Source organism: Eleutherodactylus coqui, chromosome 6 (assembly GCF_035609145.1).
Source record: "Eleutherodactylus coqui strain aEleCoq1 chromosome 6, aEleCoq1.hap1, whole genome shotgun sequence".
In the NCBI taxonomy this organism is placed as follows: domain Eukaryota; kingdom Metazoa; phylum Chordata; class Amphibia; order Anura; family Eleutherodactylidae; genus Eleutherodactylus; species Eleutherodactylus coqui.
The window spans coordinates 95,678,284-95,692,874 of record NC_089842.1 but is presented as its reverse complement, the minus strand read 5'-3'; the positions used below and the strand labels follow the sequence as shown (position 1 = coordinate 95,692,874).

General features: G+C 46.8%; 1 protein-coding gene across 2 annotated transcripts in view; it reads left to right on the top strand.

Annotated features, from left to right (window-relative positions):
• The first annotated feature begins 2,895 nt into the window (after positions 1–2,895).
• Positions 2,896–14,591, top strand: part of LOC136632382 (interferon regulatory factor 3-like) — a 35,654-nt gene continuing 23,958 nt past the window's right edge. For both annotated transcript variants that reach the window (XM_066607210.1, XM_066607209.1), the window contains exons 1-3: positions 2,896–2,960; positions 6,385–6,569; positions 7,570–7,753. In XM_066607210.1, coding sequence (XP_066463307.1) covers positions 6,390–6,569; positions 7,570–7,753 — 364 coding nt within the window. In that variant the 5' untranslated portion in view covers positions 2,896–2,960; positions 6,385–6,389. The remainder of the gene's footprint in view (positions 2,961–6,384; positions 6,570–7,569; positions 7,754–14,591) is intronic.

Below are 14,591 nucleotides of genomic sequence, written 5' to 3'. Positions count from 1 at the left end.
AATAAATTAAAAAAAAAAATGCAAGAGTATGGATATTCAAACATCCTAGATAATAAGTAAATCACCAGCGGACTGATCTTAACTGAGACGCAAGTCAGGACAAGAAGCTACCAGTAGGACCAGAAACACCTGCAGACAAAGAATACAACTGGCATACTCTGCGCAGAGGAGCTGGAATAAATATACACAAACTAAAGCAGATTGGCTGACCAGGATGCCCACTTCCCAGCCAACCAAACTGGCCGTACACCTGCAGAGATGGTTCCCCATCGGCAAATAGTGAGCATGCGCCGGGCCAAGGCTGTCGCTATGACATCACTGCAGTCATGATCGGCATTCATGGCCGACGAGCCATGACATAAAGTAATACTGCAACAGGAAAACGAAAATAATGGCATCCTGTATCCATTAAATGACACCAGCAGCAGCTGATGGAACCCACTGACTACAGTATAATGGATTCCGTTGGGTTTTTGTTATGTTGTCCATCATTTTACCATTCCAGCATTTATGACGGAAAGCCCAGATGGAAATGTGAGCAGAGCCCTATTTTCTATTTTGTATTGTTTATTTAACCCCTTAGTGACCAGCCCATTGCCTTTTTACGCCCTAGCTTGCTGGGCCTTAATCCCTGAGGACGTAAAAACAGGTTTCCTGCAGGGATCAAGGCCCTGCAAGCTGAGGACGTGACAGCTCCATCCCAGGCCCCGGTCCCCTCCTCCAATCACGATTGCCGGCATTTACCGAATGCCGGTGATCATATAAAAGTCAATGAAAAGTTTAAAAAAGTTAAAGATTCAGCTGCTCTGATGGATCGGATCCATCAGGGCAGCTAAAAGTACTAACCCGCCTTTTCCGCGATGTCCCGCGCTATCCTGGCCTCCCGGGTCACATCGGCGCCTTCTGCGCATGCACGCCCAAATGGCGCTCGCGGGCCGGGAAATTTGAAAACTCTCTGGCTCCCGTCTCCCATGTGTAGCTGTATGCGGTTCCCGGTCACATGATCACTGCTATCCAATGGATAACAGCGATCATGTAAAGTAAAAAAAAAAAGTTTTGAAAATGTTTAAAAAAAAAGAAAAAAAAGTTTAAGTTTCATCTCCCCTCACGGATATGATGAAATAATGTGCCTAAAGCCTTGGATTTATCCGTGGACCTCACCACGGCTTTTGCCAAGCCGGACATTCAGCCAAGCTGGACATTTATATGCATGGAATAGCTGGCGGAAACAGCTGTTGGACAAATGATTTTCATCTGACACTTGTTGAAGGTATATGGGGGCCTTTATACAGGGCTTAAAGGGGTTGTCCCGCGCCGAAACAGGTTTTTTTTTTTTTTCAATAGCCCCCCCGTTCGGCGCGAGACAAACCCGATGCAGGGATAAAAAAAACCAACCGGGTAGTACTTACCCGAATCCCCGCGCTCCGGTGACTTCTTACTTACCTTGTAAAGATGGCCGCCGGGATCTTCACCCTCGGTGGACCGCAGGTCTTCTGTGCGGTCCATTGCCGATTCCAGCCTCCTGATTGGCTGGAATCGGCACACGTGACGGGGCGGAGCTACGAGGAGCCGCTCTCTGGCACGAGCGGCCCCATTCAGAAGACAGAAGACAGGACTGCGCAAGCGCGTCTAAGCGGGCTATTAGGCGCTGAAGATTAGACGGCACCATGGAGACGGGGACGCCAGCAACGGAACAGGTAAGTGAATAACTTCTGTATGGCTCATAATTAATGCACAATGTACATTACAAAGTGCATTAATATGGCCATACAGAAGTGTATACCCCCACTTGCTTTCGCGGGACAACCCCTTCAAGGAGATGATGCCTGACACAGGAATTCATAGGGCAAGACAGACTTTTATGCACTGGAAGTAAACAATGGATAAACCTACTGAGATCTTGAAAACTCTAAGGAATTGACACAGAAAGTACAATGGAAAATTGTGAAACTTTTCATTACACAAAAAAAGGAACAACTTTTTTTGCATATACAGTACTTGTATTAAAAAGTGTACTTGTCTGCACTGTTCAATAGCATTGAAGCAAATGTAACCCATTCAGAGGCGTAACTTGAAGCTTCTGGGCCCCTGTGCAAAATTTGTAACAGGGCCCCCAAATATAATGCTTTATTCATAGTACAGGGCTCCCTTATGAGCCCCCTAAGGCTGGGTTCACAGGGGGCGGATTTGCCGCCGAAATTCCGTCTGGAATTTCGCTGTGGCAAATCCGCATGCGGCCGCTAATCCCGGGATTAGCCAGTCATGTGGACGAGATTTCTGAGAAATCTCATCCACACAGGACGGCAAATCTGCTGCGGCAAAGCCGCCGCTGCGGTGCGGATTAGCCAGCCATAGCATGTTCATTTTTTTTTTCTTCCGCTGCGGCCGCGCTCTTCTCTATGGGAGCGCCGGCCGCAGTGGAAGAGCAAGCGGCCGGGCCGCTTCAAAACCGCTGTGGGTTTTGAAGCAGCGGTTCTGCCGGCGGAAATCTTGGAGTTTTTCGCTGCGGCCAAACCATGAGATTTCCGTCGAGAAACCGCCCCATGTGAACACAGGCTTATGCTCCTGGGCCCGGGTGCAACTGCATCTCCTATAGTTACCACCTATGTATGCTAGTCAAAAGCATCTGTAAAGGACCCTCTGAGCATATTAGACATATATGAGATTCTCACGGTTTATACACTGAGCTTGCATCAGACAGGTTTTTCTATAGGGTTATGTCTGCAGCTGAGTAAAACAGCAGCAAACATCTGTGACCAAGGCCGCAGTTTGTCTTCTATGTATCTTCTGCATGTCTGCAGCGAGCTGGGAATTCCACAGTGAAGTCAGACACGCAGGCAGCAGCCATTGGATGCAGTCACTGGTGGGAGGTCACGAATAGGGAAAGAGTTTTCAGTAAATGAAACTGAAAGTTGTGCAGTTGTGAGAGCTGAAGCCGTAAGCAGCACTGAGATCTTCAGGTAAGGGAGACCAGGTCTAATATTATGTCTTTATTATATGATCTATATATCTGAGGGGTCTACACAAGGGGGGGGCATTACTAACCTGGGCACACAAGTTTATACAACTGCTGTCATTGACCATTCTTAAGAGCTCCTCAGCACAATGTAATTGTGCCATGATTAAGGCTTTTTTGTGTTCATGTCGGCATTTTTCTTTGTACTTTTTTGCGCACACAAAAAAACCCCCAAAAAACCCGGGCCCATGTATTGATATGGCTTATTAGCTTTAGGAGTTCCAGATGTGTTCTTTTTCCGGCATTTGCCCACCACCCGTAGACTTCTATGGGACTTTAGTAGGCAAATGCAACCAAAAGTAGGGCACGCTGCGTTTTTGTATTCGCACGCTAAATACAGAATGTTACTGAACCTATTGCAATCAAAATACACCTGCGGTGGAGCCCTAAAAATCAGTTCAGCCCCCTGTCAGCTGTATATACATTGTTTCTTTCTGATGAATGTCCATGCTATAAGTCGTTGTATCTTGCATGAAACAACCGTAGTTACAGATAGCGTGGGAAAAATCCATTGGTTCTAATTGTCATATATACAATATTACAATGAGCAGCTCCGATGAAACCTGCTGCTTCGTTATAAGAGACTAAAACCCTAAGGCTGGGTTCACACAGGGCGGAAATTCCGCGGCCGGATTTCCCGCGGAATTTCCGTTGCTGCAAGCCTGCATAGGATTGCGTTAACAAACGCAATCCTATGCAGACGGCCGCGATTTGGCCGCGCAAAATATCGCGCGGCAAACAAACCACGGCATGCTCTATTTCTGTGCGGGGCTCGCAGAGCTCCGCCCAGAAATGTCACTCACCCGCCGCCGGCTCCAGTCTGCGCATATGCCGGCTGCCCGGCAAGCCGGCACATCAAACAGCCGGAGCCGGAAGGCGCGGGTGAGTACACTCTGGTCCCTGCAGGCACTCGGGTCGGGGCCCGCGTGAGAATCCTCACCGCCAGAACCGACCCGCCCGTCTGCAGGCAGCCTAAGGCTGGGTTCACACAGGGTGGATTTGCCGCGGTTTTTCCGCTGTGGTTTTGCCGCAGAAAAACTGCTTCTGCTGCAAAACCGCTTCAAAGGTTAATTTTGGCTTGCGGATTTTCGTACGGAAAAATCCGCAAGCATTTTTTCCGCAGCGCTTTTTTGCTATTTGCCGCGGATTTTGCTGCGTCCATAGACGTCTATGGACAAAAAAAGCGCTGCGGAAAAGACAGAATGGACATGCTGCATCTTTGAAAACCGCGCCGCAGTTGCATTTCCGCACTGTGAGAACAGCTTTTTGGCAAAACCCATTTGTGCTGCATGGTACTGCAAACGCAGCAGTTTTGCCGCAGTGCGGATATGCAACGGCAATCCGCGGCAAAACCACAGCAAATCCGCCCTGTGTGAACCCAGCCTTGGGCTGCCTGTTATCCTATGGAAAGCTTGTCATGCGAGCTCCGCATGCAATTTCTCACCACGGATCTTGCAATGACACCTCGCCCGTGGACAGCCAGTCTTAATTAGATTTGTTTTGTTAGTTTACTGATGAAATTCCTAGATTTTATAATAAAATTCTATTTGCAGCAGTGCAGGAAACTAAATGTATAGATGATTACTGTTCAAATAATTGTCGGATGGTGAAAAAATAACCAATAATCGTCCAGTGTACAGATGGCCATGATGGAATGACGAATGACAGCTTGTTCGCTTATCGTTAGTTGTTCGTTTTATGCAGGCATAAAATCATTGTTCGTCGTTTGCCGGTCGCTTCGTGTAAAAGGTGATCGTTCAGTCATTCGCAGACCATTCCCAGTCTCCCCTGACAGACCACTGATGAACTGAACAAGCTATGACAAAAAATGTAAACAATTAGCTGTGCGTGTAAACGGACATCGGTAGAAAGTAAACCAACCATTGTTCACTCGTTCCAAGCACTAACTGCTCCATGTAAAAAGACAATTAGGGCTCTTTCACACGGGCATTGCGATTTGCGGTCGAAAATCGGATGAACAAGAGAAAGCCGCGAGCGTTTATTCGCCCATTCAGACGGACGGGCTGCTGCATATGTACGCTGCAGCCTGGAATGCCATTGGCTGGGAGAAAAGACTTTAGCACTGCTAGAGTCTCTTCCCCTCCCTTTGTCGGCTGATCGCGGCAATAGAGGTTCCTATAGAAGCCTATGGGATCTCTCGACAAAGGGAGGGGGAGGGACTTTAGCAGCGCTTGTCATGCTAATTTCCCTCCCCTGTCTCCCCAGCCTGTAGGAGCTGCCAGCAAAGGGAGGGGGAGGGACTTTAGCAACACAACCCGCAGCTAAACTCCCTCCCTCCCCTCCCCTTTTCTGGCGGCTCTCATAGGCTCGCATAGGAGTCTACGGGAAGCGGCTGCGTATTCTGGCAAAAAATAGGACAAGTCCTATCTTTTCTGGCTGGCTGATTTTACGCGCCAGAAAATCGCCCATCTGAACGGATGCATTGGAATCCAATGCTTCAGATGGTCGCGATAAAACGCTTGTGTGAAAGAGGCCTCAGAGAGCAAAAACTCGTCATAGTCTATCATCCTTTAAGCAGCATTTAAATATAAATCTGCATATAAGGATGCCTGTCCATGGGCGATGATCCGCATGCGATAAATCGCCCGCGGATCAAGCTATGAACAGCTTTCCATAGGCTAACTATGCAAAGCGCAGGCTGACGTCCATGAGCAGAGAATCAGCGATCCTCCGCTCGCAGATTTTAAATGGCGGCATGCTGCGATTTGCCGCAATTGTCCGCAGTGCGCCTATCTATTAGATAGGCTCATCGCGGAGACCAGTCAGTGCTCCCCCCTCCTCCCCCGTGGCGGAATATTTAATAGTTAGGGTGCCTTCACACTTGCGATCGCGATATCGCTGTGTTTTTTTAATGTGAATGTCTATAGGACTTTCTAATGTTAAAAATGCATTGCACAAAATCGCAAAGCACAAACTTGCGATTTTTGTGCGATGCGTTAACATTAGAAAGTCCTATAGACATTCACATTAAAAAACGCCAGAATATCGCAATCGCAAGTGTGAAGGCCCCCTTAGAAAACTCTGCGTTCGCGTTCAGTTCTACAAGGGCCCATTGAAATCAATGGGAGCGTTGTACCGCGATTAGCACAATGTTTAAAACATTGCAGTAATCCTGGTAAAAGGCGCCTGAGTGAGAGTTGGCCTAAAGGTTGCATTTCAATCTTATTTTTCCATGACCCTTCTAATAAAAAAGATTGCTTAAGGCGAACAACCACTATAATGGTGAACTGAAAGATCTGCTGTCCATCCAGCATCCGAAAATGTACTTTCCGATCAATCTTCGACAGATATGCACACAGGTGACAAATAGAATGTAAAACAATATCAAAGACTGCGTTTCTTGGCAGATTCCATGAATACTGTGGAGATGGGCTCTAAAAAGCCACGTATAGTCCCCTGGCTCATCAACCAGATCAACAGTCAGGAGTATCCTGGCCTCATATGGATCAACGAAGAACACACACAGTTCCGAATACCGTGGAAGCATGGCCTGAGGCAGGACCGGTCAGGGGATGATGTGAAAATATTTGAGGTAACTGTGTAGTGATGTAATAAACCTGGCAATTATTTTTGATTTCTGGCCAAATTTGTATGTGTTCTTCTATCTGATAAGACCAACATAAAACCTAAGTGAAAAGTGACAGTAGCCTTAACACCTTGGAAGGCTTCCACAATTTAGGTAGTGAATAACTTTGGGCCTACCATGTGCCTCGTAGGAGGTTCTTTGTGTACTAAAATAGAGCATTATACACTTCACAAGAGGAGAACAGGTGGTATTTCATGGCACCTATTAGATTTTAAGATCTACTCCATTTCTTAAGATACAAGTAACTTATCCACTGTGACTCATATGGTCAATATCGGGTCTCCAATTAGTGTAAATCTAGTGAGTAATAAACAGAGCAGCCGATTTTTATCAAGTTTAACTGACATTACTTAAGGGAATTGTATTTAAGATCCTATATCTGATTTAAAATTCAGGAAACTAAGCTGTTACATAGTTTAAAGCGAAACCTCATCATAGGGAATAGTGTGTAGTCATTTTTTGGATGCTAGTGGGGCAAAAGCCCACTTACACACAACGATTGTCGCTCAAAACTCGCTCACAGCCGTCTTTTGAGCGATAATCGTTGTGTCTAAAGACATGGACATCGTGCAGTTTTCGTGCTCGATTCGTTCCTCGCTCAATTCTAGTTTTCTAGAATTGAGAGATGAACTCTTATCAGCAGTGTAGGCTGTTATCAGAGTCGGCAGCACTGATAAGATTTTTTTTTAGCTTGTGGCCCGCTGGTAGTTTACAGCGGGACAGGAGCTGTAAGTGTGGAGAACAATGCAGCTGTTTGCTTATGCAAAACAGCTGTACGAACGATTGCGGCAGTGTCCCACTCCGCCTGCATAGCTCTTTAGTAAGTACTTAGCTACTATAGACTATGAAAAGTTGATCGCTCAAAACTGCCACTCAAACTGTCGTTTGAGCGATCATCTTTCAGTGTAAATGGGGTCTAAATGCTGTGTATCTCCTATCTCCCTAGGCTTGGGCCATTGCCAGTCACAGTTATGACCCTAAAAAGGATACACCCAATCCTGCTGTGTGGAAAAGAAATGTTCGCGCTGCCCTGAATCGAAAAAATGAAATTCGTGTGATCACAGACAACAGCTCGGACTCTAATGAGCCACATAAAATTTATGAGATCATCAGAGGAAATATTGCTGGTGGTAAGTTCAGTATTCCTACCCCATGAATTGCTCTATTCCTTCATCCTGCAGCCATATTGAAGATCCACAATAATATATTCCCTGGAGTTTCTGGTTTATGTTTTTGTCTTAAAGGGGATGGAGGCAGGTCTAATGATCAGTAACACGCTCCATTTAAAATAGACAAGAGAACAGTTGCAGAACACTCAGCAGTCTCTTGCGGGGGCCAGAGAACTGTGCGCCACACCACAAATGCTCCAGGAAGTCAGTTTGCACCCTGGATGGCTTAAAGCAAGGTGGATAATGGTGTTATGGCACGGTGGTGAAAGATGGAGGCAGAGGCATCACACATTTTTTATTTAAGTTTACTAATATAGTACGAACACTAACATCTTGTTAGACCAGTCTTTCTTATCTAGGTACTTTGTGTTTATCCCAGCTCGGATTCATGACACTGTCCTCTTCCGGGACCCATTCCTGTGTGGGAAGGTAGACTCCCTCTCTTTCCATGCAGCTTGCTTCTTTCGACCCTCCAGGTCATCAGGGCCCTTTTGTGTCCCGTTGCTTGGATCCATGGCTACACCCCAGATAGCAGATGCCCCTTTCAAATGGCTACCAGCACATCCTTTACTATTGCCCTGTGTGCGTCACTAAACTCCCCCAGTGGTGCAGGTACAATATTACTTTTATAGGTGCCTGCAGGACACCTAGGAAGTGCTTAAGACCTTTAAGGAGGCAGGCTTAGCCCTCATACTCACACTTTTTTCCTATCATGTGGACAGTCTTCTTGGCAGTGATGCGCTATTCACATCACCGCCCGAGTCATCCAGTAGAAGCTTCTGAGTGCTACCAACATGGTGGCTTAGCGCCGATTTAGCTTCCAGACGCTGCTGCAGGTCTGGCAGGGGAGCATGGTCTTTTTTCTCAAAAGCGATACAAGTGCTGAACAACCAAGTGCCGGCAAGCATCACCTTACCCGTTACTCGTCTGGTCCTTCAACTCCCTTCTCCCCCTTCCGGCCAGATCCGGTGAGGGTGGGGCTTAATGCCACAGCTCCTGAGCTGCATCTGACAGTGGCTGAACCGCTAACCCCTTACAGGCTGACGGCTTTTGACTCGGCCAACAGTGTTGCTATGGGTCAAAGGTTGGCTATTACAGCTTGCACTGCCAGTGTGTTATTCCCAGTGTTGCACTAACCACAAGTATATAGTTGCCCTGGCTCCTCAGGGGGTTCTTTCAACAGCTAGGTTGCAACATTTCTAAGGAACTTCCTCCCCACCATGCACAACAGCATATATACTGTGTGCATGTTGCCAACACTTTGTGTTAAAGGTGAAAATTGGTGTAATTTCTGCAACACATAGAGCATGCGGCAAATTTGAAAATCCACAGCATGACTTTCTTCCACTGTGGATTTTTTTCTGCAATAAGTGAATGGGGTTTGTTAAAATTCCGCTGCCATTCTGTTTACAGTGTGAGTCTTTTGTAGGGATTACTGTCTCTTTAAGACTAACGCTTCACATTTATTTGTGCGTTGTTGCTGCAAAGTTGAAGTGAATTTCTTCACAGTAACTTGTAGGGCTGTGTTCCCATACAGCATTAACTGCAGCTTGCAATCGATACCCCACCTAGTATGGCTGACAACACCTGGTATCACTACAGAAAGTGATTCATGATTCAGCTTCATACTGGTTTGAGGAACTGCAGACGACTTCCCTTGCTTCTTCCACCCCAGTACACACTCAGTCTGCATACTGCTGGGCCTTAAACGTTGCTCCATTCACAATACTGGATACCAAGCTGGATACCAAGCTTTAGCAGTCTGTATAAGGGCTCATTCACACGGACAATGCGATTTTATGCCGGCTGCATCAGGGGCAAAAATCACATCAGTGCGGAATGGCCGCAATTAAGTCCCGAGATTAATTAGCGTTTTCTTGTCCATTCACATGGGAGTATGGGGTGAAAAATACGCTGCAGCCCGGAATTCCGTCAGTCGGCAGAAATCCTCAAATGACCTCTAGTGCATAGAGCCAGCTGTCTTCATTTCTGAGTGCCGGACACAGGTAAACTCCCTCCCCCTTCCTTTTTTTTAGCTCCAACAGGAATCTATGGGAGTCCGCTAGTGTTTTTCGTCAAGGACAGGTCAAGCCTATCTTTTGATGCAGCGTGAAAAATCGGCGACCGAAAACGGTCACCATTTTCATTGTGCAATTGTTTTGCACAACTGAAAATCGCCCGTGTGAATGAATGCATTGGAATCCAATGCTTCACATGGTCACAATTTGAGATGACGTTTTAATGTGGCTAAATAGCCCGTAAAATCGCTTGTGTGAATGAAGTGTAAGGCTATCCAGGGTGACTAAGGATTTTCTATCTCCAGGTCCTGACTCTAAGGCTTCTTTCCCATGAGCGTAAATCAGCCGCCTGTTTTCACGGACGGCTGATATACATGGTGATCTGATGCATTGGATTCTAATGCATAAGATCACATGGCCATAAAAGCGCCCGGCCAGCCCAATACAGCCCAAGAGATAGTCCTAGAGCTATTTTTTGGGCCAGAATACGTCAGCCGCTGCATGGGCTCCTTTGGGAGTCCATGGCAGCAGCCGCAGGTGGGAGGGAGTTGAGCAGCGTGGCTGCTAAACTCCCTCCTTTTGCTCTCCTCCCTCCATGCAGGCTCACCATTCTTCTCCTCCCTGCTGGTTCTCTGCAATTGGGGGAGGGGGGGTGGCTCAGGGGCGGAGCTAAGTGCTGTCCGGCCTCCTCCCATTGCTGGCTGTGGACAAGGGGTGGGACATGGGCGGAGCTAAGCATCGGCCTTCTCCCTGCCCTTTGTCCATAGCCATCAATTAGGCCTAGACCTCAGCTGTCACTTTCAGCAGGTTTCTCTACTTCTCTTGCATCTTACTGCACACATACTCACACAAAGCACTTACACACGCTTAATATGGATGCACCTCGCACCCACAGGCACTACACTACAACGACTCTGGCATCAGGATGCCCACCGTCAAGTCAGTGCAAGGCTGAATGCAATGGTTGTTTTTGATTTACATCTCCTACCCCTACGGGATTGCATCTAAAAATCTCATTTTAGTCTCGCCAACTAACACAGTAATCACTAAAGTAGCAATTCACCGAAGGCTGGACTTTGTGGGGTGCACCAATAATACACTGAAATACATTGTACAATTCTATCACTAAACAAGATATAAGGTACAAACGCATAACATATGCTTGTAAGATGGCAAGTATGAGTTACTGGTGCCAGTACAGTTGCTCTTCTATTGTCCATCTCTCCTGTTGTAACTTCTGGTCACTGATTTCTCTTGTTCCTGAATACTGATACTTGTATCAGTTGGACTTCAATCTGAACTTCGTTATAAAACCTTACTGTATTAATTTGCATGCCAGCAAACTGCTACTGCAGGCTTATTGCTTGACCTTGACAAATGGCTCTTCTGATTTTTTTCTCATCAGCTGAAGACTCGTTCAGTTATATTGTAATGACTCTTCTCAGTGCTAGATCAGAGAATAAACATGGGGAATCAGAACAAGCACTAAGAGAGCAGTTCCCAGTCTGGGGCTCTTTCGAGGCAGCCCTTGATATTTCTCAAAGCGGGCCAGAGTTCACCCATCTTTTGAATCTCTCCGAGGACCGGAGGGAGATCCAAACCTGCCAAGTATTATAAAACTCCTGAGCATCACTCTCTCCTGCCCTCAGTTCGTCAAAACGCATAAGTTCGTTCAGCTCCTCCACCCACATCGCCCTTGATGGGCCACTGTGGACTTCCAGGATCTAGGAATAATTCTCCTAGTAGCGGGTATAAAATATCTGATAATACCTTTTTTAGTTTTTTTTTAATAGGTCCTGGGAGAATTTGGAGCAGAGCCATCTCTATCATTAATTTCATCTGTGTCATACAGATGTAATTGTAGACCTCCATCACTTCCCTCCACAGGGCCGTCACTGCAGGGCAACTCCACCAGATGTAGGACATGCTCCCACTGTCTGTGTTACAGCGCCAACAAGTGGGGGAAGTCTGAGGGAAAATTTTGGGTAGTTGGTCTGGTGTCCTATACCACCGAGATAAGTATTTGAAATTTAGGTCTTGAGCTTTGCAGGTGGATGATATTTTGTGGCAAAGGATCAAAGCTTCCTCCCAATCCTCTTGCAGTGGATCCACCCAATTTCCCTCTCCAGGGCCTTAACATATGGCGGCCTCTAGGCCTCCGCTTCCCGATTCAGCATCATCTTGTACAAAATAGAGATCGTATGCCTCAGAATGGTCGCGGACATACATATCTGCTCAAATGGTGTAAGGAGACCAGTGAGATTCACCCCGAAGGACCTGAGACCACACAAAAACCCTCAATTGGAAATATTGCAGCCACAAGCCGGAGCGCGGTCCACCCTCTCCCATGATCTCCGTCAGAGTCCTCAGGCCTGTACTTGACATTACATCCCATATCCTTGGTAAGTGGGAGGAATGCATTTTTAGTATAGGGGGCCCCCCTCAGAGAGGCCTCGAACTATGAATTGGAAACCAGGGGGGTAAGGGGTCCTGGAATGGAGTCCAGACCGTTGGCCTGCGCAAATTCTAACCAAGTCCTACGTAATTGACCTATGAACAGTGAGATGTTAGGAATTGAACTTATAAATCTAGGTGGGATCCATGCCGCACCTGGTAAAGTTCCTAGAACTAGGGTGTGTTCTGCCTCAACCCACAGTTTGTTATTATCCCCTTTGAGTAAGTCCAGAATACAGTTGGAAAGACTGGCTTTATAGTAATGGTCAAGGTTGGGCAATCCCAGGGCTCCCCTCTCTTTACTTCTTGTGAGTAATGAAAAACGCATACGTGGTTTCCTCCCCCTCCAGACAAACGCAGTGTAAACGTGTAAACGTTTTAAAAAAGGACTTGGGAGTTTCACTGGAACTGTCTGACATAAATAGGGGAACTTGGGCAGGGAGTCCATTTTAATAACATTTAACCCTTCCACTCCAGGACAGGAGCAATGTTTTCTATTTATTAAGGTCTTTCTCAAGCTCTGCCAGATAGGGGACAAAATTGAGTTTGAACGCCTGGGATATGTCTGCTGGCAATTGGGTTCCTAAGTGTTTAGAGGGGGCTATTTGCGTACTTGGCCCTAACGATCATCGACAAGGATTTAACAGTGTTGTCCCTAGCTTCGCTGCCCGGGACAAAACCCACCTGTTCCCTGTGAACCAGGCGCGGGATGATATCTTGAAGGCGTGTGGCGATTAATTTTGCAAATAATTTTATATCTATGTTAAGGAGGGAAATTGGTCTGTAGTAGCCGCAGATCGAGGCATCCTTGCCTGGCTTGGGAATGACCGTGATGTTGGCCATCAAAGCCTGAGCCGGAAAGGGACACCCTCGCCCTACCGCGTTGAAGGCTCTGAGTACCAGAGGCGATACCTCCTCCTTAAATACTGTATAGAACCTGGCTGTAAAGCTGTCAGGTCCTGGGCTTTTACCCACTTTTAGGTTTTTAATTAACTTTGCAAGTTCTAGGGAGGAGAAGTCCTCCTCTAAGTCCCCCGATTCCTCCTCCGTCATTCTTTTGGAGGCATTAAGAGCAAGGTAAGCCTTGATCTCTTCACTCAACTGCTGGGAGTCCGGCTGTACTGATTCCTCAATACTGTAAAGTTTAGGGTAATATCTCCTGAATTCTTCCAGAATGTCAGCAGTAGCGTGAACCAACCCATGCCTGCCCACCTGAATTTTAGGGACATGTGAGAGGGATGTTCTGGGATGAAGGGCTCTAGCTAGCCAGCTTGCACATTTGTCCCTGTACTCAAAGGCCCCGCTACATAGCCTATCTCTAAAGGCCAGGGATCGTTGGTCAAGAATTTTGAGGATCTGCTGTCTTATGGACGAGATCTCTGCTTTGAAGGCATCACTTTGGGATCCTTTGTTAGCTGCCTCTTTTGCCTTTGGATTTAAAATAAGTTTATGCAGACTTGCAGCATATTCTTTTTTAAGTCTAGCCCCGTGGGAGATTAGGATTCCCCCGATGATGCATTTTAATGCTTCCCACTGGATAGGGGCCGCCGTGGGGTCAGTTTGATGGACCCCTATAAATTCTGTGATCGAATTTTTATTATCAATAACACACAGGGGGTTCTTGAGAAAGTTAGTGTTAAGTCTCCATGAGATACCCCTGGGCGGCCACTCCACCTAGAAAACTCACCATATACCAGCGCATGATTGGACCATATAAAGTCCTTGGGGAGCAGTCCAGCAGACTCTGTGAGACCAGGAGAATATCTATCCTAGTGTATGAGTTATGTACTAAGGAATGGAATGTGTAGTCCCTGGTCCCCAGATAGAGAATCCTCCACAGGTCCACCAAATGTAGAGCATTTAAAGTTTTTTTTAAGTGAGTGTAGTGCTGATCAGGAGACAGAGGTCCTACCTGAAGATGCGTCAAGTTCTGGATTTAGCACCTGGCTCAGGTGTCCACCAAGAATGATTTTGGAGCCGTCTGCAAACCCTGCTAGTGTCTTCAGTATCCTGATGGCATGGGAAATCTGTTCCTGGTTAGGAAGATAAACGTTAGCAATGAAGGAAAATGTATCTACCTTCTGGATCCGTTTAGATTCCTGTACCATGTGTCTGAACCCCCTATGAAGAGCAATTGACACACCTCCTGCTTTCTTGAAAGGGTGCGGGCCATGGAACCGGGTAGGATAGTACTTTGAGCTACATGATGGGATATTGTCCACCCTGAAATGCGTCTCCTGGAACATGGCCCCCTCCCCCCTTTTTTTGTGGAAGTGATAGAGTAGCTGGCTTCTCTTCTGTGCAACATTAAAGGGGTTGTCCCGCGC